Source organism: Desmodus rotundus, chromosome 7 (genome assembly GCF_022682495.2).
Source record: "Desmodus rotundus isolate HL8 chromosome 7, HLdesRot8A.1, whole genome shotgun sequence".
Taxonomy (NCBI): domain Eukaryota; kingdom Metazoa; phylum Chordata; class Mammalia; order Chiroptera; family Phyllostomidae; genus Desmodus; species Desmodus rotundus.
This window is the reverse complement of record NC_071393.1, coordinates 112448510-112470911: the sequence shown is the minus strand read 5'-3', so window position 1 is coordinate 112470911 and position 22402 is coordinate 112448510. Positions and strand designations below refer to the sequence as shown.

The 22402-nt window shown below is 39.6% G+C and overlaps 2 protein-coding genes across 4 annotated transcripts in view; one reads left to right on the top strand and one right to left on the bottom strand.

The window, feature by feature from the left end:
• Positions 1–7012, bottom strand: part of SLC39A9 (solute carrier family 39 member 9) — a 41697-nt gene extending 34685 nt beyond the window's left edge. For 2 of the 3 annotated variants that reach the window (XM_024567812.3, XM_053928349.1), the window contains exon 1: positions 6205–7012. In XM_024567812.3, the coding sequence (XP_024423580.1) occupies positions 6205–6300 (96 nt within the window). In that variant the 5' untranslated portion in view covers positions 6301–7012. The remainder of the gene's footprint in view (positions 1–6204) is intronic. The other variant, XM_045201621.3, reaches the window with a different exon arrangement.
• A 329-nt stretch (positions 7013–7341) lies between these two features.
• Positions 7342–21101, top strand: ERH (ERH mRNA splicing and mitosis factor). Its single transcript, XM_024568437.3, has 4 exons — positions 7342–7453; positions 9998–10085; positions 14606–14726; positions 20627–21101. The coding sequence occupies exons 1-4, from the start codon at positions 7451–7453 to the stop codon at positions 20727–20729; spliced, it is 315 nt and encodes a 104-aa protein (XP_024424205.1). The 5' UTR covers positions 7342–7450; the 3' UTR covers positions 20730–21101.
• The last annotated feature ends 1301 nt before the right edge of the window (positions 21102–22402 follow it).

The window sequence follows — 22402 nt, the reverse complement described above, 5'->3', positions numbered from 1 at the left end:
TAGACATTGAATATTAGTATTCAAGGAGGATTGAGATTTTTAAAGTTCCATCATAGGTTTTAAAAAATACCTACATATACTTATATTTAGCATTACTACTTGTTACCTAGAATTCCAAAATGAACTATAGAGGATCTTAAACCTTATCATTCAACAAAGTCTCAACTAAATTCTCCAGTTAAAGGAAAGGCTAAGACTGTCACATACAGAAGCATTCTGAATCCATTTCAGGTCTTCTTCCCTCAAAAAAGTATGTTAATTCTTAAATAGTACAATTGAGAAATGGCTAAACTATGAAAATACAAAGTGTGAAATTAATCTTGGATAGTTCAAAACAGGCACTGCTTCAGATTCCAACTTGGTAGGCGTTCATTTAAAGGACATCTAAGACATAGTTCCTTCTCATAGGTTTCAAAGGTATTTGAAGATTGTTTACCTCTGTAACAACCATGCTGTTACACTAAGCACAAGGCATGAGAGGTACTGTGAAAGGTAAAAGGTTAGTGAGTCCCAAAGGTGGGACGCCATGCGGCTCAGGCTCAGCTGCAGAGCGGCCTTCCGCAGTTCCTCTGCCAAAGGGCTCCGTGGCCTAGCTCCCAGGTTCCCCGACACCCATAATCGTGTGCCGAGGCCCATGAAGGGTTGTCGCCAAGATTTCCACCTGTCTGCAATCAAGAGCATGGCAGACACCCCTCCAGGAGCTCGCTGGTGCCACCCACGACTACTACCAGCGTCGCTGCCTGGGCTCCACTTCCAGTAACAGCTCCTGTGGGAGTGACAAGTACCCTGGGAAGGCCATTGTACACCATCCTAGTCGCCCCGAGGCTGACCTGGGTCACTGGTGGGCACGCTTCTTTTTCAGGAAGTCTACCCTCCCGTTCATGGCCACAGTGCTGGAGTCCCCAGGGCACTCGGAACCTCCCCAGGCCTCCAGCAGCTTGATCACCTGTGATCCGGGCTCTGGAAACCACAAGGAAGGAGCCTGGCAGCCAGACTGGCAAAGCCAACACCGCCCCCATCCTGATGGCCACCACCAGCCACAGGGGCTCCAGAGGCGCTAGACTCTTTTGAACCCCTTTCACACCCCTCCTCTACCTCCTTCCCCTCCTGACCCCACCCAATAGACTAGGCAGGCTGCAGCAAGCAGAAGCAGTTGGGTTCTTTTATATCAGAATAGCAAGTCACCAAAAAAATAAGTTGAGGGAGCCCCCTCTCTACTACCCATGAGCCCTCCTGGTATTCAGTAACTGTGTTCCTTGCACCAAGTGCAAATTACATGACAAGCAGCCAGAAAAAAAAAAATCCTAAATTGAGAAGTTTAAGGGGTACATTATTAATCGTGTTAAGAAGTTCCTCATGTGGGGAGCTGAAGGTGCCGACTTAAATCCATTTCATTCCTTTTTACACAGTTTTCATTAGGAAAAAAAATATCACCTAATGGTCAAGTGCTCTGGACTGGTAATCAAACGGACTTAGTTTCAAATCCATCTCTACCAGTGATTGTGACCTCTCCAAGCCTAAGCGTAAACTGATTTGTAAACTGAGGTTTAATAGCATCCATCTCAGTCTCATCCTGAAGCTTCAATACAATGGTGCAAATCAGTGCCTGGTACACAGAAGGAGTTCAATAAGCAATGTGCACAGAAGTTTCAATGATGCTTATCCATATAACATCCTAGTGAAAAGTTTTTCAGGAAAATAATATTGAATCAGATTGCGCTGAGATTTTATTTGATCCAAACTTAGTTTTATCAAGCAGAGATACTTAGGAGGCAATAACCTTATAAGAAAATACTCTGAAAAAAGACAAAGTTAAGGAATGCTTTCCAGATATGGGTAAATTACAGAGAATGCAAACTTTAAAATATTAGAATTTAGAAATGAAATTCCTAACAGATGTAAAAACAATGTAAAATCTATTGTATGACCATAAAAGAATAAAAGGTAAATATATCAGATGATGCAAAAGTCTTTAAAAGTGCAACTTTGCCAAATCTATTTCAAAAAGAACTAATTGCCAGGAAGAAAGCATACAGAACAAATTTGTTCTTTACAAAAAAAAAACCTTTCATTTGGTGGCAACTCAAAGCCCTAACGATATTTATTATAAATGAGTCCGTTATAATTAGACAACAAACAAAACTTCTATATATGAACAACAAAATGCAGCTTCAAATAATAATAAGTCTAAGGGAGAAAAGAAAGTTAAATATTAAGGAAAGTACTATAAGGCAGGGAGACTAAAGGAAAAGCCCTGGCCTCTCCGAATGTAACATTCACGAATAGGAATGCCAATCCCCAAACAAGACCCTTCCAGATTCCAAATTGCTGAGGAGTTCCCATGTTAAAGGGAAGTGGTGGTGGTAAGGGATTACCCACTATTATAAGTCTGTTCCAAAAACAAAAAGTTTAAAAATTATAATTTACAACAAAGTTATAAAAATTAAAACCTCAAAAGTTTTCAGTACTGAGAATAATCCTCAATGTTTTAAAAAATCCTTATTATGTTCTAAATACAGTGTTAAGCCCTGTGCTTATATTATTTCATTATAACCTCACAACAGTCTTATTAAAATCATTTAACAGAACAGAGTTGGATGTTAAATAGCTTGCTCAGCAGTGACACTGATTTTGAACTATACTACCTGTCTCAGACAGTACCTTTTGAAATTAGTGCATTACTAATCATCTTAAATTCTTTAAAGAGTAGCACCACTTTCACCTGCATACCTATGGATTTGTACTGTTTTAACCCATGAAAAATGTGGCTTTATAATCCAAACTAGTCTACGACAAGAAAAGTACAAAAGTGAAAGAAAGCCTTCAAACAATTTATAGCAGTATGATCGTTATAACTAAGGGACTAAACTGTATGTCTCTTCAACTTAGTAACACTACATTTGGGCCTGTATTTTGTATGTTTTCCCCCGCTTCATTATCTTAGTGTTTCATTCTTACAAACATATTGGGTCTTCAATGGAATGGCAGCTAAAAACAAACACTGTCATTTACCAGACAGTTAGAGACACTGCCCTGGAGCTTGGATGCAAATGCAGCCGCACTCTGTTACCAGCTCTGTGACCTGCTCAGGTAAACTACAACCCTCAGATAAGCGAGCTGAAATCCCACTTTGGCTGTTGTTTATATCTTAACTTCTTTCACCAGTCAGATCACCCGCTAAGTTGGGTTTTTACTAGGTAATGTTAAGTTGTAGGTTCTCAACCTACACACGTTTTTCCATTTAGAGCCGAAGAAAACTACTTACTGACAATTGAATCAAAAAACACAACAGACTGCTAAGCTAGTGTGTCCGTGTCCAACTCCCTTACCAGAGAGGACCTCATCTATGTAAAGCATGTTTTGGCCTCCTTTACGAGTTTAGTGTTTTTCTCCTTCCCATATGCTCAAGGAGAGAGCATCTTGTTCATCAGTTACGTATAAACACATGAGAGTCAGAGGTTTTTTTCCTTTGTTTTAGAAATCATTTGGGCATGAAGGTTCAGTCACCAGGTCAAAAGGCAAGGAAGAGAAGTTACAAAAGCATCAAGAAATTTCTTTTGGAGGCAAGGAATGTTGGAGAAAATGACAGAGAAATCAATGCCACATGAACTTCTGGATAGTTGGATATGGCAGGTAGACACCACTGCTAAAGTAATTTCGGACTACTTGATTTTAACTCATTTCTGAATACCAATCCTGCCATAGTTAATGGTTTTATTGATCTTTTATTCCTGCTGAAACATTCTGAAGAAAAAAGTATTCAGTGACAAAGCAGCAGCTAGATCAAGAGCATAAATAAAAAGCATACTGTTTCATGTAAATGAAAGTGAGCTGTATAATAAATTAGGTTTACTGGTCTTCCTGTTTACGATAACACCAGTCCCTAAGAAAAGCTAGGAATGGGGGGGAGCTACTTTCTAAGGGTAGAAGCTGTGCTTCCCAGCCCCCATGATGAAGTTTATTTTTACAAATTTATCATCTCACTATTTTCACAATACTTTGGTCGATAATAATAGTATAATTTACCTAGAAAAAACGCTCAACTCCTACAAGATAGAAACACCAGTTAAATTCTAAAATGCCTTTAATTTATTTATAACGTTCACTTTATTCTAACAGTTCAAAATGCATTGTTCCTGCTTTAATAGTAAACAGATATTACAAATGCTGATTTATAGCATTTTAAGACCCTCAGTTGGAAAAGACCACATGACTATCAATTCAGAATGATGTAACATAGAGATTACTTTTATTAATGGCCTAGTTAATTACATCACTTGTGTACACATTTCCTTTCAGTAAAAAAGGAAATAGCAATATCTGCTTATTGCAAAAATCACCCAAGATAGTTAGAGAAAACAGAAATTGGAAAAGTCATAAGCATTCTATAGAAATAATAAGTTTTATCGATTTACTGGAATTATAATTCTTGATAAATGTCACCTCAATACATTTTTAAAAATACGAACCAACTTAAGCTCATAAATATCAGCCCCATTAAAGTCAGTTGAATTCTAATGCAGTTATAAGAAAATATGGTTTATGTGAGAGGAAAGGCAGCAGACTCACAAAGCACTGGGCAGGCAGGTAGCCAAAAACGAGCTCAGTGGGCTTCACAGCCAAGGACACAGAGACAATCTACTGCTACTCAGCTCTAGCTTACTGTTGCCTTGAGGAAATACAGACAAAAACCAACACAATAATAAAATTAAACACTCTACTAATACAACAACTAAGTCTGCCAGCTAAATTTGGTACATAGGCTGCCAGTTTGCTACCTCTGCCACAATGGACAATGGCTACAAACTGCTCTGAGTCCAAAAAACCTAGACTTAAAAAACAGCTCTGGAAGGAGACTTGCTTCGTGTTGATAGATACAATACAATATACAGATAATGTACTGTAGGACTGTACACCTGAAACCTATATAGTTTTATTAACCAATGTCACCTCAATAAATTCAATAAAAAAGTAAAAACAAACAAACAAAAAAAACCCAGCTCTAATTCTAACATACTTTATGACTTTATCCAAGTTACATAACCTGAGTCTCGGATTCCTTATGTACCTCATTAGGTTTTTTAAATGAAGTTAGGTAGTGTACGTGCTCAAAAAAACGTAGCTTAATGTCAGCATGAGATGCTGAGGGCTACAGATACAAAAAGGAAACGGCAAAGGAGAAGCAGCAATTCAACCCTCCCTTCCATCTGCCTGCAGGCTTAGCTATGTTTCAAACTCCTGAGGCCTGGTCTCGCCTTCTTTCCCAGCCACAGGCTAACTTCAAAGCCTACCAGTCTTCACCTTTCCTTTCTACTTCGGGCCATGCTTCCTCCCACTGTCCTACGAAAGCACTTTCAGGACTGGCAGTAAAACTAGGGCCAGGTCAGACTCATGAAATCCTGTTCCCCCCCAGCATAGCTGTTTTTCTCCCTAAAGGTTTGAGCACTGTGCACCTCGTGCCCTCTTTATGACAACTGCAGAACCTACGTCCCTTTTCACTGAACAATGCTTTCAGCTGTCTTTCTTCCCCTGTCACTTAATGTTTGTTCAAGTAATGACAATTAACCAAAATGTCAAAACATATTAGCAAAAATTTCATTTCTAAGCAAACAGATTTGAAAACATCGAATATCCATTCCAACGCTTTTCTTCTTTAAAAAGAAAAGTGAGTTACGAACAATCTAAGTTTTTTATTTTGAACAATCTGTTTTTTAAAGTATGTTTTCTTCATTCTAATACACGTATCCAAAAAACTACCTTTCTCCAGAAAACTATGCTTGAGGCTTGATTCTTTCAAAAAGATAAGTTATATCAATCTTAACTTATATGAGCAAATAACATTCACTATTTATAGTTCTTGATAGCAATCACAAATCTTCACTCCTTGAAACTTCTGAGAATCAAAAGACTGTTATGGTGCCCTTCTCCAGGAAAATGCAGAGCTCCAAATTTTTGTATGCAACTTCAGGGAGTTCGGAGTACTCCAGAATCTCCAGTAGATCCACCCACCCAGGTTAAAAACTCTAACGCTGAATATGAAATTTGCTTCTATTATTAAATGTTATGCATCTTTTTTAAAACATAAGTCTTCCTTAATAAGACCTTTAGCTCTGAGATTAACTGGGGGAAGCAGCTACCCTTTACAACTGTCACCACCTTCTAGCAACCATCCTGACAGCTGACAAAAAATTGCAAATATCTTACCTCCGAGAAATTAACAGCCAAGGGAATGATTCCAGCCACGTAACATCCCACCAACATAGACAAAGACAGCAGACTAATGGAGATGAAATCATCCATTCTGCCCTCCTTTATTCACCCACCACCACCAGACCACAAATTTTCAGTGGCTTCAAAAGGTTCTTAAATGCGTGTGGTGATTCCAAGGGAACAAGAGGGCCTTTTCCAGTTCTTTGGTCCTCCCAACCAGCAGATGTGTTCACGAGGCACCTTTCTATTGAACGTACCTGGAAACAGCCCCTTATGCTGATAATTAGCACCAGAGAGAACTTTCAGCAATCTTAGGTCCCCAGCCCCTGGGTTTTCAGATGCCAGTCACTGGATTCCGGTGGCTTAACAAAGGTGGGAAGTCAATGGGGAAAATACGCGAATGAGCGATTTCTTCAATGGTCGGAATGAGGGTGGCACAACGGGCCCACTCTTTCACAGACAACGTTGCAGGTGGCAGCAGAAAGGAGGAAAACCCAAGCGAACTTGTTCGTTCTCCCGGCAACCCTAGCTCTTTGGGCCACCCTGCCAATGATCCCTTCAGGCTGGGACCAGCCCACCAGTCCCGGCAAACTCTCGTCCGAGTATAGAAGGAGGAAAGGAGTCCAGTAAGTCTCTAACGATGGGTCTTAGGGGTTCAGCAGCGAATCCGATACAAAGTTGTCTCTGCCCTACACCCGATGCTGTCCATATTACTCCACTCCACTGGGCTTTGACCCGGAGCAACCGATACTACAGCAGCCATGGCCGCCAAGTGGCACCCCTTCATTACATTCACTTCCGGATTGCCTCGCCGCCCCGCCTTTAAAGGGTACTTCCGGGTAACAACCGACCTATGGCGGGATTCTTATACTGCCGCCATTTTTGAGTAGGGCAAGTGAAACATGATTGTGTCACTATCTACATTGGTGATCGCTTTAACCGTGTGCCTAACAACAAGAGTGTGGAAGACAGAGTTTGGAAGGAAATTATTATTTTTTAAGCCTTCCGAAAGTCTCCCTGTGTATCTCATTGCCCTTATCCAAGATGGCTGAAACAGAGTCGGAATCTGCTCTAGCTGCCGGAAATATGTGACCCTCTATGGTCCAAAAGGCTTTTTCGCGGTGAGTTTCTGACGACTTCCGGCGGCTCCTCTCGCGGGGGTTGGCTGTTGGCGGCGTTGTGGCTAAGCTCGTGTGAGGTGGTGGTGTCGGCGGCGGCTGCAGCGAAAGAGTTTGGCGCGATGGTGAGACATGCCTCAGTGGCTTCCCGAACCCCCAGCCTTCCGGGTGACCCCATCCCGGTACCTCTTTTGCCCAGCCCATCTAGCGCGAGCGTACTGCTCCCCGGCCGTCCGGCTTGTGGGTCGACCGTCCCCCTTCCCGCCGCGGAGACGCTGGGCCTGGCACTAGGCCCCGGGGGGCCCCCTGTAGTTGCGCGCTTTCTCGGGATGGCTGCTTGGTAGAGGCACACGGAGGGTTGCTTCTCTTTCCTTCCCAACGCCCTGGCTTACTGTAGGAACAATGGCCGAGGGAACGTCAGAAAACCTGTTCCCGAAACTAACGGTTTGAATATATTGCACCTAGGATGTGGACCAAGAAAGGTCGTCTTTGTTTTGTAGTGTGCGTTCGCAACTATGCCCTCTCTTTTTTCTGTGCTCTACTTTTTGAAAAATACAACTTTCCCTCTTTTCCAAGACCCCTAGAAGCCTGGTTTGGCGTTGCTCTCAGCCCTCAAGCCTGATCTTACGCGGATTTACGTTCTCTTGGATGTGGAGGCTGAAAAGATAGGCTCAGCTGAGGGTCCAAGTTCCTTAGACTTTGACGCGGGTAGTCAAGTGCAGTGGGTGGCTAGGGTTTTTTTAATCCCCAAAAAGCAGATGCACACAGAGATTAAGAGGTTACTTCAATTTCGGTTTGGGGGTTGCTGCGGTTACTGTTAACAAGTTACGCGGCTGTTGTGAAGAGGACATTTTTTCAGGTTGTACTTTTCTGAATGAAGCTATTTCAATATTTGACCCTGCGTAGTGCCCCAGAGAGGACTAGTAATTAGAAGACTGGGTTTCCAGTTCCCATTTTGTCATAACCAGCTGTGTGACTTTGGGCAAGTCATTTCACAGTACCTCTGAGTTTCCTTCGTCTGCTTTTTACGTCCCTATTTGATGTTGTGTTAAAATGCTTAGATTAAGATCTGAAAACGTGACAACAGTTCACATCAACTCATTCTTGGACAATTATCAGTGGTAATTCCTTATAGAATTAAAAGTAGAATTCATACTTGATTACTGGTTCAAAAGTCTTTTGCTTTACTGGAGATAGAAGCTTCAGTTTCTTTCAGAGTTAATGAGTAAATTGTATGTATTGTGTGTTTTTCTCGGTAGAACTACTGAGAATTTAGGGTTCATGTTTGTGAGGCTTGAAATAAGGTAACAGATTAACATTCATTGGAGTGGATCATAGTTGCTTGATAATCAGAATAGAAATTTGGTTAAGATAATTTTGTGAAACATTTTTTCGGGTTACATTTCATGATATTTTTCTATTGTGGCACATATGTAATTGTATATTTATAGTTGCCTGATTGTACTTATATTTCATGTATACAGTGGGACCTCGGTTCTCGAATTTAATTCATTCCGGACGGCTCTTTGAGAAGCAATGTTCACAAATCGAATAATTTTTTTCCATTAGAAACAATGTAAATTGAATTAATCCATTCCAAACCCCCAGATGATTGTTTTAACTTTTCTTATATACAGTACATGTCTACTGTACTGTTTAATCTATAAACACTTTAAAAACAAAAAGGACATGAAATGTATTGAATAAATGAAAATTTAACAAAAAGGAAATTAAGTTTATGGTTAAAAAAATGAAATCTGGGTACACACTAGAACTTACCTTTAATGTTAAGAGCTGTTGGTGACTGAATATGGAGAGGAGGGATAGAGAGATGTTACTGTTTGGAAGGGGAGTCCCCTTCCACGGAAAAGGTCAGGTCGCTGGTCTTCTGGGGTTCTTGCTTTTGTCTCTCTGCTTCACTAGAACTTGCTTCAGGCTCACTGGGCCTCTCTCACTAAAAACCTATGCAATGATTGTTTTTGCCTGCCTTTTAACACTTGCCTGAAGTGAAACATTACCTGATCGAGTTTATCACATAGTTTGCTACTTCTTTGTCAGGGTGATTGATATTTCTCAAAAGATCCCTTGTGTTTCTCCCCATTTACCAAGCATTTCCTTGATTAGTGAAGTGTGAATATCCTCCCTTCCCTCCTCCTACGTCTTCAGTTGCAAATTGAATGAATTAAGTTTGAGAACCCAGGTTACATTGTATCAGCATGAAAGGGTTTTCACCGAACAACCTAGACAATTTTTTCCCATGAACAACTTGTGGAGAACTAAGGTTTGTCTGTATGTATTTATATATTTTTTAAGTATATATTTTCTCCCTAGAAAGAGGACCATAAGGAAATCAAGGACTAAATGTGTCCAGAAGAAGGAAAAAACTATAAGGCGAATATATTTGGATTTTTAATAAAACCAAAAGGTTCTGAAATTGGCTCCAATAAAAAATGACCAAAACTGGTTTAGAAGGTACAGGCCACTTAAAAATAATCATTTTGACTATAGTTTTGTAAATTTGGCCATTTATTTGTTTAGTAATGTTTACTTTTTGTCTTTGAGCAGTAGGAATTGAGAATAGTGAGATTTTATGAAGAATTTTATAGCGTAATTGAATTTCTCAAATATGAGTTAGAACCTTATACTGAAATCACATTTTTCCCTTGCAGTCTCACACCATTTTACTGGTACAGCCTACCAAGAGGCCAGAAGGCAGAACTTACGCTGACTATGAATCAGTGAACGAATGCATGGAAGGTGAGTTTAAACACTAATCGAGGGGTAGACATCTTTTCCCCCCTGACATTCACTATTAGAATATATGTCATTTAAGAACTGGTTTTGTTTTTTCCTCCAGGTTTCTTGGATAAATCATTTGAGTAGGGGGAGTAGATATTTAGGAATGTTGTTAACAAATGAAAATTAGCTCACAGAATAAAGGCAAATGGAACCAAATCAGCATAATTTCTTATGTATTTGATAAGCTGACACCACCCTGAAGGGAACTATTAGTGCTTAGTGTTTCTTTACTTAGTGAACCATTAAATGAGAGCACATAGATTAGATCCTCACAAATTGCATTTCTCCTTACATTGTATTGTTACATCATGTAAATCATTTGTACCTGCCCTGCGCCCTTTGTAGCAAATTGTCCATTCTTTTCCTATGGATATTTTTTTGATCCTCACCCAAAGATTATTGATTTTAGAGAGAGAGAAACATCAATTGGTTACCTCCCATATGCACCCTAGCCAGGGATCAAACCTGCAAGCTTTTGGTGCTGAGATGAGCCACCAGGCCAGAAATCCTATGAAGATTTTTATATTCGCTGTTTTTACAGCTAGGCACGTCCCTGAATTTGTTGCTGTCCAAAACTAACTGGATTCTACATAAAATCTGTTCATTTAAAGCCAACAATGGGTAGACCTGTGAAAAAATCTACTTGTAATACTTAGAGACAGCTTCTGGGTCGCTGGTACCATGTCTTCCTGGTTGCCATCAAATTCTGCTCTGATTTTTAAAGAAAAGCAAGGCTCTTTCAGGTCCCTTTCTCTGCTGACACTCTGGCTTGCTGTCTGGGTAGATTTTGTTTGCAGGCTGCCTCAGCAGTTTGTTGCCTTACCTATATTATGTTTGGCCTTTGATTCTGCGATACCCTTTACTAACCTTCACTAATTTTAGTGATGCCGAATGTTTTTTAAATTAGTACACTTTATTTCTAGAGCAGTTTCAGGTTTACAGAAAAATTAAGCAGGAAGTACAGAGAGTTCTCATACATTTCCTCTCCCCACCCCACCTACCCCACCACCACCATAGTTTCCCCTATTAATAACACCTTGCACTGGTGTGGTACATTGTTTACAGCTGATGAATAAGTATTAATACACTGTCATTATTAACTGAGGTCCATATTTTACATTAGGATTCATTCTTTGTGTTACCTGGTTCTATGGGTTTTTTATTTTCATTGATTTTTCTTTTTTGAGAGAGAGAGAGAAACATTGATTTGTCGTTCCACTTATTTACACATTAATTGGTTGATACTTGTATGTGCCCTGACCAGAAATTGAACTTGCAACGTTGGTGTATCAGGATGGCACTCTAGCCAGCTGAGTTATCCAGCAATGGCCAGTTGTGTGGGTTTTGACAAGTGCTTAATGTCATGTATGCGCCATTACAGTATCAACAGAATAATTTCACTGCCCTAAAAATCCCCTGTGCTCCACCTGTTCCTTTCTCCTCCCACCTCCAAAACCTGGCAACCACTGATCTTTTTCATGTCTTCATAGTTTTGCCTTTTCCAGAATAGGGTTGGGATTATGCAGTAAATGGCTTTTTATCATGGAAATATTCCATTGTATGGATATATCACAGTTTGGTTATCCATTCACCTATTGAAGGACATCTTGGTTGCTTTCAAGATCTGGCAATGATGAATAAAGCTGCTGTAAACAATTCATACACGTGTTGTTGTGTGGATAGTAGTTTTCACCTCCTTTGGGTAAATATCAAGGAGTATGATGGTTGGATCATACAGTAAGGCTGTGATTTGCTTTGTAAGGAACTGAAACTGTCTTCAGAAATGGCTGTATCATTTTGCATTCCTACCAGCAATGAATGAGAGGCCCTATTGCTCTGCATCCTAGGCAATATTTGGTCTTGTCAGTGTTTGGGATTTTTGCCATTCTAATAAGTATACGGTGATACCTTATTGTTTTAATTTGCAAGCTTCCTAATAACATAGTCTTGAGCATCTTTTCCTAATGCTTCTTGCTATCTGTGTATCTTTGGTGAGGTGTCTTCAGATCTGCTCATTTTTTAATTGAGTTTTCTTACTGTTGAGTTTTAGGAGTCCTTTGTATATTTTGGGTAACAGTTCTTTATCATATGTGTATTGCAAAGATTTTCTTTCAGTCTGCGGCTTTTCACTTTCTTGAAGCATAAAAAGATTAAACTTTGATGAACTCCAACTTACATTTTTTCCGTCTGTTCCTTGTGGTTTTGGTTTCATACCTAAGAAGCCATTGCCTTAAGCAAAGTCACAGGGATTCTTTACAAGGGTTTTATAGTTTGGGCTCTTACATTTAGGTCTCCTGGCCATTGTGAGTGAATATTTGTGTGTGCTGTGAGGTATGAGTGCAACTTCACTCTCTTGTATGTGAATATACAGTTTTCCAGCACTTTTGTTGCAAAGACATTCCTTCTCCGTTGAATTGTCTTGGTATCCTTGTCAAAAAGCGCTTGACCACAAATGTAAGGGTTTATTGTGAACTCTCCTTTCTGTTCCATTGATCTGTGTGCTGTCGTTATGCGTAAACATTACCACACTGTCGTGACTGCTGTAGTGTTGTAGCAAGTTTTGGAATTGGGAAGCTTGAATCTTCCAACTTTGTTCTTTTTCAAGATTGTTTTGGCTATCCTGAGTCCCTTGTATTTCCTATTACATTTAGGGTCAGCTTGTCAATTTTTGCAAAAATTCTGATTTTGGTAGGGGTTGCAGTGAGGCTATATAGATCATCTTGGGGAGTATTGCCATCTTGATATTAAGTCTCCCGATCCATGAACACAAGATATTATTCCACTAAGTCTTTATTTTCAATGACATTTTGTATTTTCATTGTATTTTTTTCTTTAATCCTCACCCGATGAGGCTTTTTTTTATTGCTTTGAGAGACAGAAACATTGATCGGTTGCCTCCTATAATGTGTCCTGACTGGGGATCAAACCCCAAAACCAGGCGCATGCCCTGACTGAGGATCGAACCCGCAACCCCTTGGTTCATGGGATGATGCTCCAGCCAACTGAGCCACACTGGCCAGAGCTTATGCTTCTATTATTAAATGGGGGGGGGGGGGGGTTGCTATTATACATGGAGCTGTTTCCTTTTCAGATTGTTGTTGGGGTATAGAAATACAATTGATTTTTGTATATTGACCTTATGTCCTGCAGTCTTGGAGCACTCATTTAGTAGTTCTAATAGGTGTGTGTGGTTTCCTTCGGATGTTCCGAATGCAAGATCATGTTGTCTGTGAATAGAGATAGTTACACTTCTTCCTTTCCAATCTGAATGCCTGGTATTTCTTTTTCTTGCCAAACCACCCTGGCCAGCACGTCCAGTACAATGTTTTGTCTGCACACAAGTGGCGAGAACAGATACTGTGTTCTTCCTAATCAGTGGGAAAGCATGTAGTCTTCCACTATTGAGTACGATAGTAGCTGTGGGTCAGTGTAAGTACAGACATGCCTTGGTACTTGTCCACTTCAAAACTGATCCAACCCTATACTCATCACATTTTGACGAGAAAAAACTTCAGGCTCTAGGCGCTTCGGGACTCACAGCATTTGCTAGAACTTGTATGAGTCATAACGCTGCCCCGCAAGATAAAGTGCTTCATCATTTTGTGCTCCTTGGTTTCGGCATTCGTCACGAGTTCCGGAATAAATTAATGAGTGTGTACTTGAAGTGGGAACGGACTAAAGTGGGTTCTGCTTGCTTTTGTTAGGACCCAGAGAGGCACGTGTCCCTGGATTAAAAAATACTGTGCTCTGTAGATAATTAAGTTAATGCAGGCTTGCCATCAGTGACTTTGACCACTTTATTGTCTTTATTGTATTTGAGTACTTCCTACATTTGCTGGTGCTTTTTGTGCATTATTTCACATAATCTTCATGACAGTTCTGAAGATACTACTGTCTCCATTTGACAGGGTTCAGGAGACGAGTCAAGTCTCTGAATCCAGAGTCGAGAATCTTAGATACCCTGTTAGGATGATCTCTTCCTCGTTGCCAGTTTTGTTTTACTTTTTGTTTTTAGGTTTTGTTTTTTTGTTTTGGTATGTGTGGTGGTGGTGGTGGTTTTATGTATTGTGTTATATCAGAATTTGAAAGCAAAATAGAGAAAAGCATCCGTTTGCCAATCCTCATTCCCAAGTGTGGTGTTTCTTTACTCTGAGGCACTGGGAATATTCCTTTATTGAAAAACCTGGTAAGACTCACAATGTCCTCACTTGTCTGAACCATCATATGACAGAGCTTTAAAGTCCCTTTAGATCCAATGGTTGAAGTAATCATTAAAGCACAAAATACCAACATTTTGGTGAGTTTATAAATTTTTTTAAAAGTCCTAGTGGTAACAGTTAAAACAAATGTGACCAACTTACTTTCTTTTCCCAGCCCAAGTTTATGAAAATTAGTATCGTGATGTCAACATAGAACACTAACATCCAAAGTGTGCAGTTACAAGATCTTGGTTTTCCCTTCTCCCCCCATTCTCTTAGGCGTTTGTAAAATGTATGAAGAACATCTGAAGAGAATGAATCCCAACAGCCCCTCTATCACATATGATATCAGCCAGTTGTTTGATTTTATTGATGATCTGGCAGACCTCAGCTGTCTCGTGTAAGTATTTACCACCAGGTCTCTTACGTTGTGTTTTTCTATTGTTTATTCATCTGTTTGAGGCGATTTATGGTATTAGGAGCTTACTCCGTGCCTGACACTGATCTTTGCTTTTTAACTACTAGATAATAATTAATATTTCATTTACATATGGCTCACAAATTAAGTTGGCAACATAAAGGCACAGGAAAACCTAAAGAACTTTGCTAATTGATAGGTAGTATGCAGAGAGAATACTAATTAAGAAGTTCAGAATCCTGATTCTTTGTTCCTTTAAATCAAACAATCTTTTTTCTTAGTTTTTCTTCCTTTGTAGTCTTTGTCTCTAAAACAATTGGCGTTGGATTAAAACTAAGGTTATTTTGTCTTCATGACACTGTTTTAAAATGTAAATATATGCAGGACTGAAATGGAATTTAATTTTAATCCTACCCAGTGTTAACCATGTATATTTTGGTATGTTAGAATGAGATTTTTAGACCCATATGTTTTCTACTCTCAGAAACTTGTCAAGTTAAAATTTTTTCTATGCCAGACACTATGGTAGAAGTAAATATGTTTTTCAGTGGTGAAAAATATGTAGGTCCTAATTTTAATATAAAACACTCAGGAAACGATAAGAGGCCAACAAAGCTGCAGTTGTTAGGCTCCTGCGAAACAAGGAACTGTTGGCAGCCCGCAGGGAGGAGAGCAGAGAAGTGGGGCTAGTGCGGAGGGAGGTACAGGGTGGGAGGGGTAGTTGTGAGTTTACAGGCTGCTGGTGTATGATCCAGTAGAGAGGGAGAAAATGGTGGTTTTAGATGGGGTCTTGGGTGGTTTATTGATAGTAAAGTAGGGAGTGCAGACAGAGGTGGGAGTTTGGGGAAATTGTTTCCTGATTGTTTTAGCTATCTCAGGGAAATAGGAACCGAGGATACCCTTGAGAAGTAAGGGTGAGGGGAAAGGTGTTGAAGGTTTGTGAAAAAAGGAAAGAAACAATCTAGGAGGGTGAAAAGATTAGGGGAAAATGTATGATTTATGGGGTATCTGATAATGAATTTAAAATGAAATAAGTCACTGTGGTAATGGGGTTTTCTCTAGTCGTTCTTAACCTGATGGTTACAGGCAGGAGTTGGCAGATATAAAAAGTTAAGGGTGTACAGGTCTGTCCAAAAAGTATCCAGCCATGTAATAATGAAAGAGACCTTTACTGAAGATACAAGAAACATTGTACATAGGACAGTGATGTCACACCTAGTCCCCTTCAAAGTAGGCCCCTTGGGACCTCACACAGTTCTCCCAGTCACCATCAGCTGCCCCGTCGTATTTTCCTGAATCTCTCATCGATGGTCTGAAATCTCTTCCCTTTCAAAGGTGATTTTAGTTTTGGGAAAAACCAGAAGTCTCAGGGAGCCAAATCTGGGCTGTAGGGGGACTGACTCACCTGAGTGATTTAATGTTTTGAGAAAAACCTGCACGAGATGTAATGCATGAGTGGGCTTGTAGCGATGACGTTACCAGTCACCAGTTGCCCATAGCTGCGGCCTTCTGGATCATCCAAATAGTTTGCACAGAGGAATGTTCAAGCTTAACGCCAATTCTGATGCAGATTCATTCCTCTGCTTGCTTAGTCATTTTAAATGTGACGGCCACACAGTACACATACTCACTCAGTGATGTCCACCACCCCCACTGACTAGTACACTGCAGTCATCATTGTTCACACATGTGCATTCCAGTCCACTCTCTTTGGCTGCCAGGTTACATTGGTGTTGCACAGTTATATTAACAATGGTTGGACTTTTTCCAGACAGACCTCATATGCAAAGGAATATTGTGCAATGGACTGAATGACCATGAAATGTAATTAGAGGTTGGGGTGGGGTCAAAGGATTGTTGAAGTTGGACTATTGGGAAGTAGTAGTGATCAAAGAATGAGATGCTTGAAATTGGGACATTGAAGTTGCTGGTAATGACAAGGTAAAAGGGTCTGGCCGAGGAAGGGAAAGAGACAAGGTCACTGAAGGAGAAGAGTTCGAGGAACTGAGAGGCCCAGATGTTATCTACTGGATATGAAATCACTGATAACATACTTACTTTCTAGAATTTAATCTGAGAACAGGAGCTTTGTGTTTATTCACTGCTATATCCCCAGTACCTAGAATAGTATCTGGCACATAGTTGATATTGAGTTAATGCTGGTTGTATAAATGGCTTAAACTATATGTCACCCATATAGTTTGAGGCATAGCTTTTTAAAATTCTTAGAAGTTTCCCTTTTCCTTTGTTTACATTACAGCTATATTCTGAATTGGTAGGATGGTTAAACAAAAGTGAAGAATCTGACTTATGTCATGCTAAATTTTGCAGTGTTCATATGCGTACCCTCACTTTACTTTTTAAATGAATTACTGATTTTATTTTTAAAATTAATAGCTATTATTCTGATTTTATGAAAATCACTTATTGAGACATTAGGTATCCTGAGGCTTAGTGACGTGGCACTCATTCTCAACAGGTGGGGAGTTACTTAAAGCTAAGGATCATGTTTTAGTTGCCTTTTGAGAGGTTGTAGATAAGTGTTAGCTGGAGTTTCAGGCTCAGCCATAGCTGAGTTTGAGTGCTTACTCTGTCACTTTTCTGGCTGCCTTGGTCAAGTTAGCTTAATATTGCTAATCCTCAGTTTGCTCGTTTGGAAAATTAAGATAAATGTACCTCACAGGACTAGCTGTGAGGATCCAGTGCTTGTTTAGCATAGCAGATAGGCTAGATAGCAGGAACTCTATTTTTAAACACATTGACAAAGTCAGGCCAGGGCTTTGTTTTGTTTTGTTTTGTTTTGTTTTTTTTAAGATTTTATTTATTTATTTTTAGAGAGGGCAAAGGAAGGAGTAAGAGGGAGGAAAACATCAATGTGTGTTTGCCTCTCAAGCGCCCCCTACTGGCGACCTGGCTGGCAACCCAGGCATGTGCCCTAACTGGGAATCAAACTGGCGACCCTCTGGTTCGCAGGCCGGCACTCATTCCACTGAGCAACACCACCTAGGGCTTATTTTTAATTACAGTGAGTCAATTGGCTATTTAAAATTTGCCTTGACTCAAATGATAAGTTTCAAATACCACAAGTAACTTAAATTGTGCTGTTAAGTAATAAAGAAGTGTTATGCTGGGGTTTTTGACAGTGAAAATTACACAAAATAAAATGGTTAAGAGACACTCTATAAGTATGTCATTAACAATGGAACATAATGTTTCTTTGTCATTAAATGTAAACTAGAAACTATAGCATGCTAAAATGATTTCTAGTGTTTGCATTATTAGTCTACCTGAAAAATTATAAATTGTAGCTTATGTTTCTGTTTATAATGTTGAAACTTTTTTGGCCTCTGAAAACTTTCAAAAGAATCAAATTAAGGATTTAGAGCCATCTTGCCCGTATGACTTTGTTATGTCTCTTTTGTTACTTGAATATTCAGGAGAGATACGGTATTGTTTCTACAAAGTCTGCCCATTGTCAGGGCACTTCTCATCACAGTTAGCAAGCGCATCCTGCTCCTCTCCTTATTTGGGGATTGTGGCCTGGGCTGTTGTTTACTCCTTAGACCAGGAATTGAATACAATTTTGGTTTGTAAATGAACTGTGTACTTGTTTCTATTAAGTGTACTTGACAGTGACATAGGATTTTTTATAAGATTAAAATAACGGCCTTTTGAATATGTAGGATGTTTTTATTTGTTTAGAGACAAAAGGGACAATTTTATCCCTAGTTATTGTAATGAGGAGGTACTCCCAATCAGGAAGACGCCGACAGGGGTAAAGAACCTTGGTTGGTTTCACCGCTCACTCCTACAGCTTGTTCTTTTATAAACCTGTGTTCACTGAGCAAACACTAAGCTACAAGATCCATCTGTGCCAGCAGCTTGGGATTTTATAAATATACTTAACGTTTAATTGTCTCATTTTCAAGCACCAGTTAACAACCATCAACATAACAGCTTTCCGGGAAGAAAACGTTATTACTTTTTCTTGAGTTGGAAAATAGACTGCAATTTGAAGGATTCCTGAATGTTCACTACCAAACTGATTGGGGCAGGGAGGCTAAATAAGACTGTCCCACCCAGATATAATAGTTCTGAAAAATTCTGTTCCTTTTTTAGTTCTTTTCCTGTGTTAATATAAATATTATAGCCTATTCTGCCATACCTTGAAGTAGACTAGATTGGTACTTAGGAAGCATGAAAACAAGGACATTCAGAGAAAATTGTTTTGCTTTTTAGAATTTTCTTATTGTAACAAAAGGATATTTGTAAGAAGCCAAATGTTTCTTCTTATTTGGTTAAGCATTTTGTAAAAGTAGAAAGCTTGTGCATTTTTAATAAGCCATTCAGGGGAATAATATGACAAAGCCTTTGGAGTTTGTTTCTCATGCCAAAAATTGGTTAACAGAGAGAAGGACTCTGCTCAGGGGTGTTTAAGCTTCTACTGCTTGCCCAGAGCACTTAGCTAATAAGCCTCTGTGCTTCGGTAAGCCTTGGTTTCCTCCTTTATAAAAGGATCTTTGTATCTGCTCTCACAGGGTTGTTAAAAGGATTGAGTTGATTCAGATAAGCACTTAAAGCTATACCCAGCAGTTGGCAACTTTTTAATAGGTACAGTATGTATGTAACCTTTTGCTAAGAAGGTGAAAAGTGAAACTTTGGATAAAACAAAACAATAATTGATAAATTAGATACTTTTGTTTTCCTAGGGCAGCAGTTGCCAACTTTTTTCATCTCATGGCACATGTAAAATGATGACTAACATTCTGTGGCACACCAAAAACCCCAAAAACTACATTTTTTGCCAGTCTGACCAAAAGATAGGTATAATTTTGATTCATTCAGTTTGGACGGCTATTGTTGTGTTGGCTGCTGTCATTTTTGTATTTTACAATTTGAGGGAAAAGGGGTCAGTGTCCCTGATTAAAATAGTCAGGTGTGGCATGTTTTTAAAGTTCTTGCCGCACACCGGTTGAAAATCACTGTCCCAGGACACCCCTGAGATGTTGTTTGCTAAGCAAACTGCATTATTGCCTCTCTCGGACGCCACGCAGTGTTTCCCCAAGACGGTGCAATGGCTTTGAAACACTGGGGTATGCTTTGTGTTTGTGCTGTCTTTACGGGTTTTTTACCCCCAAAATGAATTTATTGCCTGCTCAGCTGAGACTTCAGTTATAGGTCAGATGAATGTTTCTATTTTTTGAGTCCTCTAAAGAATCTCGAGTCATTGGCTAGTAAGTGACACTTTGGCCTCCTAAAACCCTAGCGTCCCATTGGAATTTCATTGCCAGTTAGTCCTGACGCTTCTTTTATAAGAGCCATTTTGGAGCTTGTCATCTCTTCTAATAATTCTCCACTGGCCTCTAGCATTATTTATTTTGAAAAACAAATCCTAAAATATAGGTGAAAAGATTTCTTTTTGTTAGTACATTTTGGGAAAGAAGTCTTTGTGGCAATAATATGTTTTTAAAGGTTTTTTTCGTTAATTCAGAATAAATTTAGCAAATCTGAAATTGTGGTACTAGTGTTTGGTTTTGTTTTTTAATTACTAAAGGTTCTATAAAAATAGTGACTGTGCAGGAGAACACACAGTTTCCGGTCATACTCTTGTAAGAAGTAGGTGGGTGAACACAATGAGCATTTAACTTAAGATCTCCAGGCCTTGGTTTCTTTTCCTGCTATAAGATAGTAGTACTAGGTGATCAAAGGTTCATATCGCTTAAAATTTCAACAATTATGTAGTTGACTCTTTTACATTTTTTTAAGTTCATGTATGAACATGTGTGTATCTGTCCCACCATTGGGCAGTTATAATTTGGGGTTTTAAGAAAATGACAATAATAGACCGTTGTAACTTTGCCTATTACTTTTTTGTTCCTCAGTTACCGAGCTGATACCCAGACATACCAGCCCTATAACAAAGACTGGATTAAAGAGAAGATCTACGTGCTCCTTCGTCGGCAGGCCCAACAGGCCGGGAAATAGTTGTGCTGGAAGAATTAGGGTTTGGGGGTGGGCTTGGAAAACAGGTGTGTACAGCAGTCTGTAGTGGAAGTTTTGTACTATAGTAATCCTGTTTCCATTTTGGTACACTCTAGTCAGGATTGAATGTGTTAGATGAAATGTGAGGGTCTTGTTCAATCTGAAACTCCCATCACCCCCTATTTTTTCTTTTCTTTTTTTTACTTAAACATTGTTATGATGATTTTGAAGGGTTTTTGTCAGTTAATATTCATACCTGCTTTATAACACTCACTGTACTAACCCTTCTTCAAGTTGGGGTGGAGGGCGGTGACACAATTTAGTTATGTCCTAAGATAAAGTCTTAGTGCAAAATAAATAAATGTTCTTTAGTTATATTTTTCCCCCGAGTGATTTTTTTTGTCTCTGAACATTGAGTATTTTTGTGAAGCATTATCCGTTTCAAAATTGATAGACTGCTACAAGGATTTCAGTAGACTGACAGAATTTCAGTTTTGCTGTGATTTGCTTGATGTGAAGCTAACAAGCTTTACCTTATTTTTCTAGCCTTATAAGTAGATCTCATTTGTAGATGCAAGGTTTGTACCTACTGTGCACACAGACATTATGAAGGACTTTGCAGTGGCACGGCTTGTCCGCAGCAGCAGCCAGGTTAGTGCCTTAGCTTTGGTCACGTGGTCCTGTGGGAAGGCCTTGTGCACTTCTCATAGCCTTCAGCAGCCGCGTGCTGATTACCACTCTTGTATGGCAGTGTAAAGAGTGAGGGAAAGACCACAGCAGAGTTCGAGATCCTCTTGCTTTTGATGTAGTGTGGTCACTTTGTGACTTACACGTATACTGTACTGTGTCTCCAGTCATCAAGGATGTGGGCGTTTCCTGATTCTGCTCTTGTGACTAACAGCCAATAATATCTTTATGCACTGTTAAGTTTTGCAGGTTTTCTGGAGACTTCATGAGTGCCCCTATATTCTCCTTGTCTCAGACCCTACTGCTGCATTCTTCTGTTTTATGCAGAACCAAATTCTTAGTATTTGTATGTGCTCACTTTTCTACAGAGTAATTATTCTGTTAATATCATTACTGCATCAAAGGGTTATTAAAAATCAGGGTGCCTGCCCTGGCTGGTGTGGCTCACTTGGTTGGAGAGTTGTCCCATAAACCAAAACGTTGTGGGTTTGATTCCTGGTCAGGACACGTTTGAAAGGGGACAAACCAATGTTTCTTTTCCTCTCTTACCCTCTCTCTAAAAGTAAATAAAGTATTGGTGGGTTTTTTTTATAGATTTCAAATCAGAAAGTCCTACTTTTCACTTGGCCTGTCCTATTAATAGTTTTATTTGTCTAACAGATACGATCTTTGCTTTTTTTTTTTTTTTTAATACTCTAGAGCAGGGGTGTCAAGCTTATTTTCACCAGGGGCCATGTCAGCCTTGCAGTTGCCTTCAAAGGGTTGAATGTAATTTCAGCTCCTTAATAGTTAAGGAGTAGTTACATTTACACAGACCTAAAATTATTTCGGCCCTTTGAAGGCAACCGCGAGGCTCACGTGGTACCTGGTGAAAATGAGTTTGACACCCCTGCTCTGGAGCAAATCTGGAGGGAATAGGATCCCTTGATTCTTAGGTACAATACAGTTTCTGGCATTGGGCTCACCGGAAAACAGAATTTTCTGTGGAA

What these genes read in the sequence shown, in the direction of transcription:
- ERH (XM_024568437.3), top strand. An exon ending in AGTGAACGAATGCATGGAAG is followed by an intron (nt 10,086 to 14,605) that starts GTGAGTTTAAAC and finishes CCATTCTCTTAG; the next exon opens with GCGTTTGTAAAATGTATGAA. An exon ending in GCAGACCTCAGCTGTCTCGT is followed by an intron (nt 14,727 to 20,626) that starts GTAAGTATTTAC and finishes TTTGTTCCTCAG; the next exon opens with TTACCGAGCTGATACCCAGA.